Below are 19307 nucleotides of genomic sequence, written 5' to 3'. Positions count from 1 at the left end.
AAATTTACTAAATTCTCATGCAACCCAGCGCAGCAGCCGGAAATGCTGAGTTGCATGAGAAGGAAAGTGCCATCTCTACAGAGGTATGGCTCCCTCTCCTACCTTCTCCGTAGCACAGAATTTTGCTGCTGACAGCCACGCACATACCTTTGCACCATGCAAGTGCAGTGCAAGGGTGTGTGAGTCAAACACAAGTTTTGTAGAGGAAGTGATCTCTACCAGTACAAAATGCTATGCCCAGACAACAGTGCACCACACATACAAAGTTGGAAAAGAAAGGAGAAATTAAAATTGTTTGCCTTTTAATGCCAACTTTCAAGTTGCATTAACTTTTGGCCCAAAACTATGTCTCAAAGGTTTCCGTCAAAAGACATGGGGGGTTGCATGAAAAAGCCCATGTACCACCAATGTCCTGCCCCCTTGATGCTAAGTAATGCAGACTAGCACTTCGAGCTGCTTTGATTACAGTAAAGCAACTATGCAGAACCAAACACGTTTTGCTCTAAAAAATACATTCCCAAAAACATTTGTGCTGCTTTGCGTCACTTTTGTGACACACACAAAGCACAACTTTTGTAAATCTCACCCTAAGAATCCTAGTGGCAGAGTGTCACCATAGTGGTTTTGGACTGGAAAGTCCATTACATTAATAACTCTGCACATTATGAAGGGATTGATTGCACTGAATCTCATACATCAGTGGCTATTTCTATTGGTCATAATATCTGGCCAGAAGAGAGCCAGGACCTTGATAATCCTTGTGTACGAGTTAAAAGTTGGCTTTTCATTACTTAACTCCTCTAGCTGGAGAACTTTGTAGCTAAATGCTCTCGTCTATTATTATCTGGTTCACATGCCACATTATCTATTTACCTTAGCGGGCTAATGAGAACTTTATGCCAAGTTGCCAAAAAATAATAAATGTGCTCTTCCCGACAGATAAGCAGTGCAGTACCAAGGCTCTATCTGCACAACATGTGCTGTACTAGTTCAGAGATGTAATGGAGATCTCATTTGTTTGCCCTACAAAAAAACATAAAGTACAAGGTCGAACAATATTTACGTATATATGGTTTGCATCAGCTACTAGGAGTTGGGAAAACGCCCATCTGTGCTTGTCAAGCCAGCCTGAGGAGCGAAGCGCAACTATTGAAAAGAAAGTTTGGAGGTGCTGCTGACACCTAAAATCAAAGTCTGCTACTTCAGCATAACTTTTAAGACATGCATTAGTTCAGCTGAGGTTTTGCCATCCTTCTTTCTGCAAAAAGGCAAATAGAAAGGGCACTTGATATGGGGCAAGGACGTGGTAAGCTTTAGGACCCTGCGCTCACTAGGTCTCATTTATATCTCTTTAGACATTGTGCGCCATCGTATATTGACTTTGCAGCCTACATTACTCTTATGAAAGAATTACAGCAACACACATAGAATCCCCCCTTCATATGAACAACTGGTTGTGTAACTGCTCAGTCTTATCTTATACAGGAACTGAATCATTGTATTATACCTAACACCAAAGAATATGAAGCCAGCAGGCTCAACATTTCTAGGTGGGAACAGGATATTGACAACTACCACTCAATAATGGAGCAGCAAAGGAGAAATTATGCTTAATGACAAAATAACAGTCAATGTTTCCAAAATGTATTTGAACACATGTATGTCAAATATCATCTTTAAATGTCAGGCAAGTTATTTTGAGGAGTCACCAAGCACCATAGATGTGGGGCACTTGGTGCTAGGCTTTTGGAACACTATGTGGCAGATTTATCATTCTCATGGAAGTTGCTTGCTGAGCTGCGTGAAAGGGAGAAGGCAGAAATGCTCTATATTCTCAACGATATGGAGCGATTCTGCTCTTTCCTTGCGCTGGCACCCTGTGTGCTGCCTAGCGTCAACCACGCACCCTTTCCACATAGTGCAAGGATGCCTGCACTACAAGCAGGATCGATTTTGTGCAGGAAGGGGCAGCTTCATGCTCAAAAACAATCCCTAGAGGCATATTCCACTTTCTTATGTATAAAGAGGAATTAACAAGCAGAAATATAGATATTTCTCCTCATTATGTCTCTTTAAGGTAGGCGCACCATTTTGGTGCAAACCCAGGTTTACAAATCTTTGTAAATCTGGAATTGCATTAAAATATATGGGTGGATACATCAGAATGCCCATGCTCCACCCATGTAACGCTTACCTAATGCAAAGTAACGCAAGGCAGCAATATGTACTGACCTGCAGTTCTTGGTATTTAGTAAACCATACTATGTGGCTTTGCGTGGCTTAGTAAATCCCAGCTAAAGACTAACAGTGACTTGTGTCACACCACAACGCAAGTCCTTCGGGAATCTGCACCTACGTTTTTGTTTGTGTCTGATGTTACAGTGCATGAAATAAAATACAGGAATGAAACTTTGACTTTAGGGCTATGTATATCCACACTAAGAAAGGCAGCACACTTCATATTAATTGCAGTGCTGCTCCTTAAGCAGTGTGTGGTGATCAAATGTTGGTTATGGATCAATGATGTAATACTCTGTAACCTGATAGAGTATGTAGATTGAAGGTTGTTACCTCCAGCGCTGCCCTATGTACATCTCAGGCAAAAATTAATAAGCTTCCTTGAGCAAACGCTCTGGAGATAGCTCATTTGGTATATAGAGAATACTACCAAGGGCAAATGCTGACAATGTTCAATGGCCAAAGCCCATCGGTGCAAACAGAAATACATACTTAAGATTCTGCCCACCATATCCCGGTTGCTTCTGCTCACTACACGGGCCCACCTTTACACTGAAATGATCTCTTCATATGGATGATACGCATGTCTGCAGTTGTTGCATAAAGGGCCCTACTGATTGCTAAGTACATGTTAAAAACAGTCAAGCTAGTCCTATAAGTCTTGTGGGAAGATGTGGTTTTGTATTTGAGATAGCTGACATTGTTAGGTCCAGGGGTTGTCAGTTGCTACTGGGCATCTTTCTAGTGCGTGGCTATTATTTGTTACTGATGTCCCGAGCCTTAAGTATTATCGAACAATTTATTTTATTCAAGTCATTGCTTTTTGTGTATAGATTCTCCAAGGGAATAGTTGACGGGGTGGCTTTTTGTAGGAAGTAATGAGGGCTTGGAATACAGACACAATATCACACAATGTAATACTAACAGTTCCCAAGGGGTTCAGAAATCAGTGTATAGATTGAAAATATGGTCACCTATTATACCACAAATACATTTTACCACGTAATCTATTAGAAAACGGTGGTTCCTTGGGATATATTTACCAATACATTATAAACAGGAAGGGCATCAAAGGCCAGCCCAGAATGTAATTAAAACAAATGTACCTGAACCTAACCCTTCGAGGTTTAAAATACAAACAGGCCGAAGTATAATCAATAGATGGAACAAATACATTATCAGATTATAATATATTTCAATAAGCAGACCATAAAGGGGTTATAATGGATGTAATTCATACTTCGAAATTAAATATAAAGTGTTGAGTGTTCTTGTGACCACACACAAATGAAAGAGCAGTGTAAAAAGTAATTGTGTACAAACAGTAAAACTGTACAAGTGACAAATCTCTCAAAGCTACACATTCCTATAGTGTAAGCATGGGGATTCTTAGATGTCTAAGTAATGTTCCCATACTACTCCTTGTGTTGAAGTTACAACCCGTAGAAGACTCTGGAGTTATCGTCAGGACAGAAAGTTTGAGAGCATCTGCACATTTAATTTAGTCCCACAATACCGGCTAGTTGAGCCCAAGAAAAGCACCACAAACGGGGTTATTTGCCGGGGTATGGCTCTCTCTGTAAAGAAAGTCCACATGAAACGAAATCATTCTAGTACAATGACTGCGTCGATCCAGAGCATCGGGACAGAGCGGAGCAGGGAACGCTGTGACTAGGACATTAAGGATTCCTTCAGAGTCAACACAAAGAGGGGTGTAACTGCTCAGCTCATGTTTAGAGCCCTGGGTCTGGTGGAGGTTAAGAGGGACATGGCCAGACTATGGGGTGCATCTGACGTGCCCACTGAGGTGCTCGCTATCCAGGACTGGAGACAGGGGATCGATCCCTATCGGGCACATCTCGCAGCAGAAAATTTCATAAGATCTGGGCGGGACGGAGGGGTCAAGGAAGTATTATGGGATGAAATCAGTGGATGATGGCCCAGGACTTGCCCCCAGCGCAGAATCTACATGGCCCTGGAGGCTTGGGGGGTGATAGGCTACGAAATGTCAACTGCTACCTTTATAATGTTGTACTGTGGATGCTCCGTGAACTGTATGCACAGGTTGCATGTTATTGACCTTCTCTGTCAGTTTTTGGAAAAAGCATTAATTAAAAAAAATACATTTAAAAAAAATAAAAAAGGGGTGTAACCACGGTCGTCTATCGCTGGAGAGACACTTTGGGTGCTCCTATAGTCCAGCAGAGTCTAGTGTACACATCTAGCATCTCCCAGTTCTTGACGTGCGGCAACTATGAGTATTAGGCGGCAGATAGCATTTCGTTTCATTACTTTTAGCATCCCTATACAAAGGATATATCTGATTGAACTATTTAATTAACTTACTTGTGATAAAAACTGTGTGATCACTATAAAAGCACGAGACAGAGTGATTCGCAGAAACTATGCTCAGTACAAGGGAATTTGGCAATGACGGCTTGCAGCAATATAAAACTTAGTTAAAAATTCTTAACATCCTAAGGGAAATACTTAATCAAGTGCAGTGACACGACCAGGGACATCTTAAGGATTTTGGGGGCCCTGGGCCAAACCTATTTTCTGGGCCCGTGAATGGAACAGCTTTGAATTTGTGATCCAATTTCAGCTCTTTCTTTTCATCTTTGGCTTGGTCACTGACAGTGCACCGGTGCACTCGTCCAAATTCTAATGGTGTTTAAATCTACTATTAAGGGATAGTGACATGTGATTTCAATATTGTAACGCAGCAGCAGCTCACTAATATTACTGCAAATAATCTTTGTGACACCTTCTTATTTTCCATATGTGAGGTCCTCTTGTGACCTAAAAGAAACTTTTTTATAGATGTTGCATTAAACATAAACACAACATTTCTCTGCAAAATGTTTGTAATTGAATCTCACACATCGCCCACATTAAAAATACAGTAAACGAAAACGGTATTTAAAACAATCTGTTTAAGAATTATGCAAGGTCATCCGGGAAATACTTTGCATAACGGAGTTGTCTCTATCAAGGAGTTCCCTAAAAGGATGTGGCTCTGGGCCAGAGCCAACTTTGACTATGCCTTAAAACGTCTCTGACAGCGACTAAAAATGCTTTGATGCACCAATGAACCTCAATTTCCTATATCTACAGGCCCACTGATATTATAGGTAATGATGCATGATTTAATGAAAGAAGCCATATTTGTACTTTAACATTTTTACTTAGGGGCATTTGAGAAAACAACATGTGCCATTCCTGAAGCATCATAAGCCCCTGGGGATGAACCAACATAAACACACTAATGTATCCATTTGATCTGCAGCATACACCATAAACTCATTTGTCTCCAGGTGTACCTTTTACAAAGTACATTAAAGATTACAATCTACCAACTGATGGTTACAGTCAAAGGTTGCGACTGCAGGTGAATCTTTGGTTAAATTAGTTTCACAAATGGTGGCAAGACTAGGTACAGCCATCCAGAGTCCTTGTTAAGGTGAGGGGGGTAATCCAATTTCCACTTATGTTATTGGGCCACACAAATGGTGGCCATCAATGATTGGACGTTCGTGGCCCAACATTCTGACTAGAAAGGGATGCTCCCAGATTTTGATCCCAAAATTGTTATGGAACCATTTGATCCCCAAAGACATATCCCTCACATGGAGATAGTTGGTGATGAGCTCCCTGGATCCACTTGTTCAGCTTCAGGCTAGGTAGTAAGGATGAGGAAGGGGCTGACGCCAAGATAGCAGCCAGCTGTTTGCAGTAGCGGCTCGCGGTGTTAAAGAGGGTGAGAGCAGGAGGAGGCTGGGGAGAAAATATGAATAAAAAAATAAAAAAATAATAAATAAAATAAACTTACCTGAAAACCGCGCGCGCCGCACAGCATCCCTCTCCTCTGCTGGCTGCAGGCAGGCACAGGCTTCCAGCCTGCCCTGCATCCAAGCTTGACGCTGCTCAAAGCAGCATCAGGATTGGTTGGGGCGCTCCCACGCAGACTAGGAGCCTGTGCACGCTCCGTCCAGCCCAACAACACAGAGAGCCCTCTGCATATGTGTGTTTGGCCGGCCAGAGATGGCTGGCCAAACACACATGCGCTTTGATGGAGAGTGCTCACGCCCCCTCACACTCGTCACCCCGTGGTCCCGCCCCTTTACAAGGAAACGATAATAAACACAGTTTATTATCATTTCCTTATAAAGGTTTTGTAGCCGTCGCAGCTGGCAGGGGGCGATGCTCCTCCGCCATCATGGAGGAGTCGCCCCTGGCTGTTTGACCACTTCGGTGAAAATGAGGATGAAACAATTCAAACATTTTCACAGAACATACTACAACCTCTACAAACTCGGGCACCAGGGCAGGAAAAAGGACCAAGATGTCAGGAAGAATGTACACACTTCTTCCATAAGATATGGACTTGCTCTGGGGTCGTCCGTTTCTGGTACAAAATGTATACCATCATCGGTAGTATCATGGGTTTTCCCATGTCCCCTAATACTAAACATAATATCTTGGGGATTGAGGGAGAAGGAACAGAGACGGAGACACCCACAGTCTAGTGGAAAACCAGGACACTACATGACACCGGATTGACCCAGATCCCCACCTCAGCAGCGAAACGATAACGGGGAATGGACATCTGTGCGATGGCTGAGTGAAGTGTTTACAGAGCCTGGGGTTGCACATACAAATATCACAAAATATGATATGTATGGTGGGATCGTAGTGGATGATGGGGATTACCTGGTGGAGGTAATGGGGCATCCTTGTCGTCTGTGCTCAAAATATTAAATATGGAACATGGTGTATTTTATATGTGGTTGCTGTACTGATGCAATTTTTGTTTTCCTAAATATATGAAAACTTCAATAAAGAGTTATAAAAAAAAAGTAAGCTCAGCTATGATGTGGCTATTCTAGAGAATGAGGGCCTGAACTAAAAATAAATGGTCTCCTTAGCTGTTGTACTTGGATGCAGAGGTTTTCAGATGAGTCATCAGCAAGAAAGCTCTTTTGATAACTTGCTTTATTAGCAGCTCTTTCAGTCCCTTGCTTCATTAGCACACGTGGATTTTAGGGAGCATACAGAACTGTGGGGTAATACAATGGGGACGGTATTAGGAGCTATCAGTGAGGTCTGACTCCATCAGTGAAATGTGATAAACATCTGCACAGTGCTTGCTAATCTTCCTGGTGTGACTGTCTGTAGCAAATGCCTGATAACACAGGAGTGCTTGATGGGGAGACTGTACCTCATGGGGTGATAGGAAGAATATTTTATTAGTGTGACTGTGCCTAGTGGGGTAACTGGGTTAATGCAGAGAATGAAACTGATGTACTGCGAGTTGGCAAACGTTAGTGGTACAGAGCTTACTGTTTGTTGAATGGCTGTTTAGAACTGATGCTCTTTATATGCGTTTTCCCTAAAGCAACCTCTCATTTGTGAACTCTACAAACACAGCTTCCATATGACAGACAGAATATGATAGGTTGTTACCCGCCTGATCATTTCAAACTATGAGGCTTATTTATCAATGTGTTGCATCCCCCTTGCACCACGTAAGGGGAGTGCAGGGTGACGCAACACAAAAGTAAGATTTATCAAGCCACACAAGGCCACCCTGAATGGCCCTGTTTGGCTTCTTTAATCTGGAGAAACACAGCGCAGCACAAATCGCTGCATTACGTTACTCTGCCCCAGGGAGATGTTCCATGGTTGAAGCGTGGGTGTTCCCACACATCCACCAATGGAATTCAGTACATTTACAGATTTACCAACACTGGTAAACTTGGGAATGCGTCACAATGCTACGCCTCCCCAGGGGAGGCACAACAAGAAGAAATAACATTCTCCTTGTTGTTACCTCTTTCTAAGCATGCTGCATTCTGTAGCACACTCGGAGGAAAATGCTTCTGAGGAAAGTTTTTGTGCAGGAAGGTACCTCTTCCTGCAAAAAAACAATCCCACCTGCAACGCAGGCATCCTTGCCCCCAGGTGCAGGGGTGCCTGTGTTTGTGCTAGGCAGCCAAAAGGGCACCAGTGCAAGGGAAGGACATGAATGCGCTGTATAATGCTAAATGTGGCGCAATCCTGACGTTCCCCTTTCACGCACCACAGCGCAGCAAGATGGCTTGCTGCGCTGCGTGAAACCTTGATAAATGATGCCCCATTCTTTTAGGGGATTCTCCCAGACTGGGCTATTGATCAGCCAGTAGCTACAGTGAATTTCTTTGTTGTTGCATCTGCAGTTGTTTTAGATCTAACATCAGAGAGTAGACAGTAACGGTGAAACAGCAATGTTTTGCAAAGATATACCGTCAAGGAAGTACTGTGAGAATTAAAAATGTTTGTCCTAGCATAACTGTAACTGCTGCAGGCATCTTTCTGCTCATGCTAACTATGGCATGAAGTTGTCACCATCTATGATGTGCAAAGCCTTGAGCCTGAAACAAGATATTTCTGTTTAGTTTGCTCAGCTGCGAGTGTTTACATTTCTGTAGCTATTTGAAGATCATTTGCACACTTTCACATGACTGCAGAATACTGTACCTGTGTAATGCCATTGTTTAAGTTTCCCAAAATACACAAAAGGTGATGGGAGGCTGCTTGCAATAAGTCTAATCACTTGCAATAGATCAGGGTAGCATTCGAACCAACGTTCTTTTGCTCACCATGCCACCTCAGTTTGGACCCAGACTTATGCAGATCAGTCTTGACACTGTTCTTCATTGGAACAGTCCAGCCCGAATGGCCAAGCCAGGTTCTCTCTGAACCAAAACACAAGCAACCCAGGACTGGTTTCGCCCTAGTTATGGGCTCATCAGCCGGGTACAGCTTGGTTCCAGTGACACAGTTAGCATGAGAACCACATCTGGGCATACCCAAGCCACTTAGGGAGATACATGAAACACACAATGTCTTCCCACAGCATTCATTGTGGTGCCATTAATGCAAATGTAGCCTTATGGAAGAGTGAAATCTCATTTAGGATTTACAATCCTATAATAAATATGCTGCCCCTACAACTGTACATATTATGTTTACGGCTTATGAAATTGTTGATGAATTGTGAAGAAATATATAGGGGACAGCATGAGAATGTGTCAACATGTTCCACACCTTTTGAAATCCAAATAATATTTGCTGTTTAAATAGTAGCATTGTTGCTTAACTCTCAACATTTGGTTTCTGCCAACAAACAGCAGGCAGGGATCCTTGGACTTTGTTTTTGTTGGGAAAATATTATGTACTTAGGTACATTTACAATATGAGGTAAATTTAACCTGTGCAGAACCGCATGACCGGCAAGGACACAAAGTCATTCAGCAGCTCGATTCCACACAGGGACACAATAATACATAATGATACACTCCACGGGATGGCAACAAGCCCAGTAAGACAGTGTGTTTCGTAAAGTGGCTGTGCTTGTCAAATGAAAGACCCATCCACTCCTGCGGGCCAGTGGACGCTCATGATGCAGAGACATTGCTGATTCTAGCAACGGTTCATATCCACTGCATGGTGATTCCACCGCACCAGAAGTCATGCACAAAACCAAGGACCACTGCTGTGTGGCCAGGGTCTTTTCTCTCCTTTCTAATGTAGCATTTGGAGTAGGTAACTGTGTGAAGAGAGCATGCATAGTTTTCACAGAACACTCGAGGCAGGCACCTGCAAGCAGTGGTAGACTTCTGACAGATAAGAGAACCAGGAAAAGGGAAAGCAGGTGGGCTGTCCCAAGGCAGCATTCATGCGGCCTCAGCTTGCAGGACCTCCAAGGGGTCCCAAAGTAAGATGAATGCCACCAAACCGCCAGTGTATTCTAGTACAGTAGACAGACCTCCTAAAACACAGAGAGGGGCGAGCAGCAGCTTCCTTGCCTTTAATTATGTTGAAGGTTTTTGTGAGGCCAGTGGGTTTGTAGAAAGATGGTGCTGGGTAACAGATCTCTTGTAATTATGATTAAAAGCTTACAGACCAACTAGGCTACAATGTGAGGTAGTCGAGCTCAATTATTATAAAAGGTTCATATGGGCACCAGATCAGCAGCGAGTGGGGTCAGAGAGGTAAGCCCCGTCCAACATTAATAAAAGAGGCATAAAATACAGAGGGAGAGGGCTGAGCGACAACACCCACCTTTAACATTTCCAACAGACACTTCCCTAATTCCAGCATTAACATAACCTTCCTGATTTTATTAACAGGTCAGGGTTCTAAGCGCTGAAGAGAAGTGATTGGGTGAAAGAAGCTTGTAGTGTGAAGTGGTTGGGAAAATCAGGTGATTGATTGAAAAGGATTAGTATGAATAGGAGCATTACGTATTGCGTCATGGATGACTTTGTGTATGCATTTTGCTTGGTTTGAGAGCCACTGGAAAGTTTATTGTCAGATGTGTTGGTTGCATTGGTGATTCATAATCACACATGACATGAACAATGCTTTGTAACTATGCATGAAAGAATGAAGAAAGTCTCTACAGAAATGAATGGGAAGTTATTGAAATTTATATGTACAACAGTTCAAGCAAAGCTTGGTAGTGAGGAAGCGCCTGCTAGTAGTCAGGGCATGAAGACGGTGAGAGAGCCGTAGTAAAATGGAGAGAATGCATCTCAGAAGGAGGGTTGGGACTCAGACATGGTAATGAGGACCCACAACCACCCCTACTATTCCTGTGGGTGCCGTGGCCACTGCTAGGAAAAGGCTGTGGTGATTGTTGCACCTGCTGGGGCTGTTGGCACTATTGGAAGCCCCTACTATAGCCATTCATGGAGTGGAACTGCTGGGGCAACTAGCGCGGAGAAGCAGAAAGGCCCAGGTAGCAAGTTGTTGCCGGTTATCTTTGAAGAGATCCAGGGCCGAGTCCACTTTATCCCCAAAAAGTCAGGAGCCATCAAATGGTATGTACATAAGACTAGCCTGAGCGTCTCCCAAAAAGCAAGTCAACTGTATCCAGGCGTTCTTACAAATGGCCACATTTATGACAATAGCCCCACAGAGGGAGACAGTGGTATCCATTTTGCAGCAGTTGGTGAACTTGGCTGCATCACAACCATCTTGCATGGCCTGGGGAAGCATGTCTCAGGCTTCTTCTGGGTCCATGGCAATACCTGTGCCCTGGAATCCCACAAAGTGTGAGACTAGCAACTTAAGAGGCAGCTGGCATTCCCTGAGTGAAGGGCCACACTTGTAGAGAAAAAAACATGGCTTACCAAAAGTCTCTATCCTCTTCGATTCCCTCTCAAATAGAGTAGTAGGAAATGAGTTTGGCTTTACTCTACTGGCAGAAGCCTGCACCACAAGGCTCTCAGGAGTGGCATGCTGTGTGAGGAAAGCTGGGTCTCCAGGAGCAGGGCGATGGCGTCTAGCAATGCACAGGTGGGCCAAAGCAGAGTTTGACCCAGGTACCTAAGCTCGTATCAGTAAGAGCCTCACAGAATGGGAGTAGGTGTTCAGAACTCGACAGTTCAGGATGCAACACCTCTGTCAGAACATTGATTTTTAACTTCTTGAGAGGGAATTTGAAGATCAAAAACCTCTGACATGCTTCGCATAACTATAGCAAAGGAGGTGCTATATTCTGTGTCAGGCTCTTCGGGAGGAAACTAGTCCAGTGTCTGGGGAGGTATCCCGACCACTGACATCTTGGAGGTCGTAGTACCAACTGTCCTCTAGGAAAGGCTGGGCAAAGTCATTCCCAGCATAATATTACACAATTTCCAGAAGCAGAATTACAGATTGTGGCCTTTATCTCTAGGTTTTTATTGAGGTATACCAACAAATTGAAAAGCATGTGAAATTAAGCTACTCTGTGAGTTCTGTGGTAGAAATCTGAGCAAGTTAAGATGCAATGTTTATGGGTGTGCTTAGAGTCTGGGGGCCTCATTAAAAAGAACTGACGCATCTCTGCATTGCGGCAGCGATGAGTCAAAAATACTTGCACTGCGGCAAAAAAGCTTACAATGCCATGGATGTGTCAGATTTACAATACGGCGCACCATAGCGTAGGGTCCCAGAATGCATCAGTCATCAGAAATACTGATGCACCCGAGGGAAGGATGCTGCAACGCATCCACTCAAAAAGTTAAGCTTTGCAGAAGTTGGTGTCAAAACTGGCGCAACTTCGGCATGGTGTCAATCTGAGGCAATGCCTCAGTTCAGATTGATGCAAGCCTAATGTGTGAGGACCAATAAAAAAGACTGTAAAATGGTGGAATATCACCTTCTACACTTTTACATTGGTCCTGGATGTAAGAAGGTAATGTATACAGAATGGCTCTGTGTCACATTACAGTGGGCATCGTCTACTTATGTGTATGTACAGACCTGAATATGTGTGACAGTGCATGAAAGATTAATGTAAGTGAATACAAGTATATGTTAGAATGTGAAGTGGCAATACATATATTACCTACCTTATGTGTGTGCTTACCTGTTGTCCTTTAGAGTATGCAGGCCTCGACTTGTGGACCCTTTCTCCCATGGAGAAGTGACAATCCTGGCCTGTCTGCTACAAGAAATTACACAATGCCACGTAGCCTTGCTGCAGTGGATGCTGGAATCATAGATGCCATAGTCCAGGTTGGTCAAGGGGTCCAACAACATGAATTTCACATGTGTAGACCTACTACAACTAGTGGGGGTGTAAAAAACAGACATCTTTCAGGGTCTGAAGTGACTTCAAATCATCAGAATCCTGTTTTAAAGCCACTGCATCAGTTCCTGTGCCTGGTTTTTGGAGGTGTAGGATTTCTGACGCACTGCAGGCTATGCTTGACGCATCTTGAAGAAGTGTCAAACAATGAAAATCTTGCAAATATCACTGCGTCAGTTGTAAGTGACTTTTTCCTATGGAACATCCACTCTGCATACATTAAAACCAGAGTGACGCAGTCGAATCCAGCGCAGGTGTTTTTGACGCAGGGCCAGGCAAAAGGATGCATTTGGGCAAATGCATTGAGTGGTAAATATGGAGCTAATGAGTGCCGCCGCTGTGTCAAAACAAATTATGGAACGGTGGCGCAATCTCCTTGTAAATAAGCCCCTGGGTTTACATTAACTGATGGGAGGCTATCAGTCTTGCTGGTAATGGGAACTATCTATGTGTGGAATCTTTTAGGTGGACTAACTTAGAAGGTATGCGGATGTCCCAGTCGTGACTGCCAGAAACCTAAATTTTAAAAGGTAAAACCTCAAGGGTTGCTCCAGCTACGGGTTATAGAGAAGTTTGCAGCACGGATTAAGGGTTTCCTTGGAATAAACCTGGGGTTCATGGTTATAATTCCCAGCTAACTCAAGAGGCATAGCTTTGATAAGAGGGACTAAACCCTAAAGCCAACTTTTGTAGGACTACCAATAAGGTAGCAAGAGTGATCAGGTGCACGTTAATAGGCATTTTTAGGCAACCTGATTTTCTTCCCTCATTTAGAAATATAAAATGTGTAGCTGTCCTAGAGGCTTCTATACTGCCTTTGTGCTTAGGATTTTGGTATTTTCGAGTTATTTTGTGTGTCAGAGTGTGTGGTGATGAGCACTGTAATAAAAACTTGTGGGAAAGACACATTTGCACAAGCATGCAGCCCTCTGCTGTTAGCCTGCAGATGCACAGGGGCACTGGGATATCACTGTGTTACTCATATTGGTCTATCATATGGCATGATGAAGACAGTGCCGTTTCCACACTCTACAAAGAGGTCCACGGTGGAAAGCCACAGACTCTGACTGCGCTTTTTTACCAGGGAAATAGGTGGGAGGAGCCTGGTTACACCAATTTATCTGGATTGCTGGGTTACCCAAGATGGACAGCACGAGTGTTAAGGTTCAAAGGTATAGAGTGATGGGTCAACCCAGCTACAGATGCAGAGAGAGGGAGCTAACATATTCCAGCAGAAATGTGTAAGTTAAGGCACCAGGATTTCGTAATCAGAATATTGTCTGACAGAAATATTATGTGCTAAATTATCATTTATAAAACTATCGTTCCATTGGAATTCAAAATAGAAAATCTACATCAATTAGGATGATATCTATGTGTAAACAATATTTCGGACACTATTTATCTCAGAGAATATGTTTGCTTAAGATATTCTGGCATACAATCACGCACACTGATTAGACCCCAGCATCCACCGTATGCCCCCCAATTCTCAGCAGGGAACATAGAGGGACTACAAGGAACTAAACCTGTTTGTGTGGCTACCATTCCTAGTGGCAGGAGTAGTGAGGTACACTGTACACTGCAACAAGGAGCTGTTCACCACACTCATCGTCTCCCTTCGTTTCAAATAAGGGGCCCGGTGTGGCCCCTTTTTAAAGCACTTCAAAACTGTAGTGTCTTTTATGCGGCCAGGAGTGCTTCTGCTCTCGGTTGAGCATCAGTGATTAGAAAGATTCTAGAAATGGAATAATGTGTCCACTCCTCTGGTATGAGAAAAGGAACAGCAATACATTGCAAGATTAGAGCCTTCCAATGGAAGGCTCCTTCATACCAACAACCTTTGTGCTTTGTTTAGTCAGTTTTGCAAACACAAAATACCTTCTTCAGTCTTGCTGCGGTGCTGCCAGATCGAATAGCTTCCATTAACTCCTCTCTTGCATTTACAGATTTCTCTTTATAAGACACAGAACATTTGGGTGCGGAGGATGGCACACTGGGAGGCAGTGGTGGTGGTGGCATAATTGGCGGTGGTGGAATGTCTCTGTTTTCTTTGACTTGTATTTGCAATTCCTTGTTTCTAATGTTCTGTAGCTCTTCCGAAGCTGAGGATGTTATCTGCCAAGAACACACAGAAAGAGGTAATTAATATCACCATCTGAAACAGAATGTACTCAGTTTCACATTTGCATCATACAGTAGCAGACTTCTGTACCTGGGAATGAGTTGCATACTTGTTGATTCAGTGGCTGCAAGTGCAACATCTGTTACTGCTCTCTCAAATCACTCACCAGAGCTGATTACCTGATCAAGCATTGTGCGGCTGGCCTTACAGAGTTTACATCTAGAAAGGAAATTAAGCTTTCACACACGTATTTCTGACTGTTATCACCCAGTACTTTATCACACATGATGTCAGAAGCAGCAGTATAAAAGTGCTCACTTACATAAGTGAAGTTATGTTCCTAAATGTTGATAAAAATGGAATTTTGACGAGAAAGTTAAAAAAGTATAAATCCTATAACAATGAATGTGAGCTAGGAACTCTTCATTATTTATCTGAGCTGTTAGATGCTTCTTCCCATGTTTTGGCAGTCAGGTGAAAGAAAAAGCTTCCTTTACTAAACTATTTTGTTGTTAGGTCGCTATGAACTTGGTTGTATTCCTAATGTATATTTTTCTCCTACAAATAGGAGTTTCAACAGCCACAGAGGCGGGCGGGATCTACCAAATTATACTTTTGTGGGGGGAACATCCATGACTTCATAGACTAGTATCGGAGAATCCTGTGAGTACAATGAAGTAAGTGCTATGTCAATTATTCTTGAACAAGCGGAGTAGGATTGCAAGCGAGTAAAGTATGTCACGGAGATTGGTGGGATGCTGCAGTTACAGTAATTCACCTGGAGGGTCGCCAAAGTACATAATAACTGATCGAATTCTCCACGCGTCAGGGAATGAGAGTGAGTGAGCTACTACTGCGTACAGTCTACACTGCTGGCCGGGTGAAGAAAGTGAGAATAAAAGGTTACCCATTAGATACGATATATTCTTCTAGAAGCTAGCCTTATTTGTCACACAGTGCGAGCACTATTGACCACGGTATCGAAGGGAGTCCTTCCAAACACTATAATAGCAGACAACCTGAGAACTCTGGTACCTGAAGGGGCAAGATCTTAACAGGGACGTATGATGTTGTCATGACACACATTGAGGAACTCTGAAAGATAATAGCAAGTATGCCAACAATGCAATGGTACAATCAGGCTCTGTGATGCAGAGAATACAAAAGGGGAGCAACTTTGCGACACAAATTATTACCAGGAATTCAAGTGCTTATATCACCAAAGAATGCAAATTGAATCTCAAACAGACCCATCCAAGCACCATTTGTAAATGCTTAAAATATTTAATACTAAACAGCTTAACACATAGGGCGTTTTTGATGCTCCCAAAGATAATGAGTACAGCATAAAAGTGTAGCTCGATCATCTCTGGAATAAATATTTTGTTCAAATTTACAGCTGGGAAATAAAATCTATATAAAAACCTTTAATGTTGCAAACAACCAGCTTTTTTGCAAGACAGAGCACACTTCCTGGAGAAGACACGAGAGACAAGGACGATACCAACCAAAGTCCTTCCCATCTCTCTCCCTTAACTATATTCCTAGATTACTCAGGGTTTCATGCCAGAGGTTTCAACAAAAATAAACCAAGATTATGTAAATCTTGTTTCTGTGATACTAAACACCTCATGGGATTTCGCATAAAAGGCATTAGCACCTCAATAGAAGACATTTCTCACAAAACAGCCATGAGTACTACAATAGCCTCTAAATACAGTAGAGCAGTGGTTCCCAACCTTTTGACTTCTGTGGACCCCCATTTTATCAATAATGTCTGCCAAACACATCTTTACTACCATAGCTGTGGAAAAAATAGTCATTCAAAAAGGTTGTACATCCAGGACCAGAGACACTAAAATACACATCTGCATAGAACAGCTTCCATTTGAGCTTTAACACAACCTGTGGTATTTAGCCATGCAACCAGCGACCACTACGTATGTTCTGACATGAGGACGAAAGACCAACAACTTACTGCACTCATTTAATCCTTTTTGCAGAATGGACAATATGTCAAATGAGTTTATATGGAAGTGACCATTAATCATAAAGCCTGTTATGACTGAGTGCACAACCAAATAATTAGTATCCTGCTTGGTTAAATATGGTCCGGCATTGGCTAAATGTACAAGGTTATTGAAGATTTAAAATTAATTTTCCGAAACTTTAAAACTCAGAAATCCTAGTAATTTCCTATAGGAGCACATTTCATATACACAGCCTAATGACACACCCAAGCATTACATATTAAATGGCCATACATCTCCAAATCAAACATTTTATACTTCAATCAATGGAAGGAATGCACTCAAACATGGTAATCTCCTGAGAGTTACCAGAAAGTATATAAAGAAAATTTGTCATTACAAATGTATCTTCTCAAATAGCAATGTAAATGCACCACCGGGTCACCAGTTTGCATAACATTGGCTCACACTACAAGAATGTCATACAAAGTAGTGGAGTCAGCCTAGAACACCACCCTGAAGAACCTGACAACTTGAGACAATGAAGGTAGTGGACACATTTAATGGGGATGTAGACGGAAGGGCTTCCCTATATAAAAAATGCGTCTCCCAGAGAAAAATTAAACATTTGAAACGTGAATATATCATATTTCTGTACATAGAAATGTCTACCTTGCGAAAATGTTTATGCATAAATGTAACACATATAAATGCTCATGGAAATCTATGACTTGCACATTTCCAGCTTTACTACTCAGATTGTTTTCGAATCCTATAAAAATCAGAAATTTGTTTCAAACAATGGAATAATCAAATTGGTTTGCTCTGGGCTCATAGCATCTAATATGCAAACATACATGGTTCTTGCAGGTTTGAGTTATAAAGATCATTGTATATCTGCCTTTAGACGTGTGACTTTGAAAGCATATGCACTAAATCAATCATCACACATGGATAACTGATGCAAAAATGCACGTTAATACGGTTATTGCATATATTTTCATTACTGCATATTTAATGGAAACTGTAATAATTCTGTCTCTCATTATTGCCAGCAAAAGGCGGGAGAGGACCATAGTAATATGCGTTATTACCATGTTTACTGGTGGAAAACTAAAGACATGGGTAATACCCAGCACTACCATCACTGCTGTTCTTGGTAATTAGCGCTGCATTTAGCATCAGAAGGCTGTCTACGTATTACTTTCAGTTAGTGTAATTAAAGATACCAAAACCACAACAGTCTTATAGTTGTTATTCAAGCGGTAATGTCTTCAATAGTATTGTTTAAATTCATCGCCGCTACTGTCCGGTACTGAGTACCAGCGCTTTTTTATTTTGACAGGGAGAGTATCGCCACATCTCAAGAAAAACGTAATACTTTTAATTGGAGAGTACCAGCACTTCTCGGAAACAAGCAGGTACTCTGGCACGGCACTGACCACCGCTCAATTGTTTGATTTAGATTACACAAAAACGCAGACAGAATCCTTTAAGTGACACTAAAGCCCATATCTATACTTTTTTAGCCCGCATTTGTGTAATTTTTTGACACAAAAACGGTGCAAACTTCCAAAATACAATTGTATTTTGGAAGTTTGCGCCATTTTTGCATCAACAAGCGGCGCAAATGCGGCGCTAAAAAGTATAAATATGGGCCACAATTGCATTTTGTAAGTTTGCGCAGCTTTTACGTCAAAAAGCGGCGCAAATGCGACGCTAAAAAAGTATAAATATGGGCCACAATTGCATTTTGTAAGTTTGCGCCGCTTTTACGTCAAAAAGCGGCGCACATGCGGTGCTAAAAAAGTATAAATATGGACCTAAATGTCTTGTTAGAAACAAATATTGGATGGACATTATCGACACGCTGGGCCCTGACAAAAACAAGTGCAATAAAAGAACAGATGAAAAATTCCAGGCTGCCACTTGAACACTTCACTGTCAATAGGAGGCCGCTTTGGAAAAACACAAACGGCGGCTCTTTCTCTCCTCCCTTACCTTTCTCAGTCGTGTGTTGCCACTGTGAGCTCTGATTGCGGACAACAGTGCTGATCGCTCATTCTCTGTCTCACTGAAGGAAGGTTTCTTACAACTTCCATTTATCCCGCTTCCCGAGTCCTAAAAAAGAGGATTTTTATAGTCATTTTAGTGCATGCCTCCAAACATTTCCTGACATATGCAGACAGGTAGACTTTCAATTCCAAACTATGACAATTCAAGGCTCGTGGCTCGTAAACAGAACTGTCAGCAGTATTTGAATCTGTTCATATGAACAGCAGTCCTCGGTACTAAAGCTTGCTGCCCAAAACTGTATTTATGAAAAACACATTGAGACCTAGTCACAAAGGTA

At 42.4% G+C, this 19307-nt stretch overlaps 1 protein-coding gene across 7 annotated transcripts in view; it reads right to left on the bottom strand.

The window, feature by feature from the left end:
- Positions 1-19307, bottom strand: part of COBL (cordon-bleu WH2 repeat protein) — an 890550-nt gene that overhangs the window by 7335 nt on the left and 863908 nt on the right. For all 7 annotated transcript variants that reach the window (XM_069216764.1, XM_069216715.1, XM_069216757.1 and 4 more), the window contains 2 exons: positions 18956-19075; positions 14741-14977 (listed from right to left, as the gene is read on the bottom strand). In XM_069216764.1, coding sequence (XP_069072865.1) covers positions 14741-14977; positions 18956-19075 — 357 coding nt within the window. The remainder of the gene's footprint in view (positions 1-14740; positions 14978-18955; positions 19076-19307) is intronic.

The sequence above is a fragment of the Pleurodeles waltl genome, chromosome 2_1 (assembly GCF_031143425.1).
Source record: "Pleurodeles waltl isolate 20211129_DDA chromosome 2_1, aPleWal1.hap1.20221129, whole genome shotgun sequence".
NCBI lineage: Eukaryota > Metazoa > Chordata > Amphibia > Caudata > Salamandridae > Pleurodeles > Pleurodeles waltl.
This window is presented reverse-complemented; position numbering and strand designations above follow the sequence as displayed.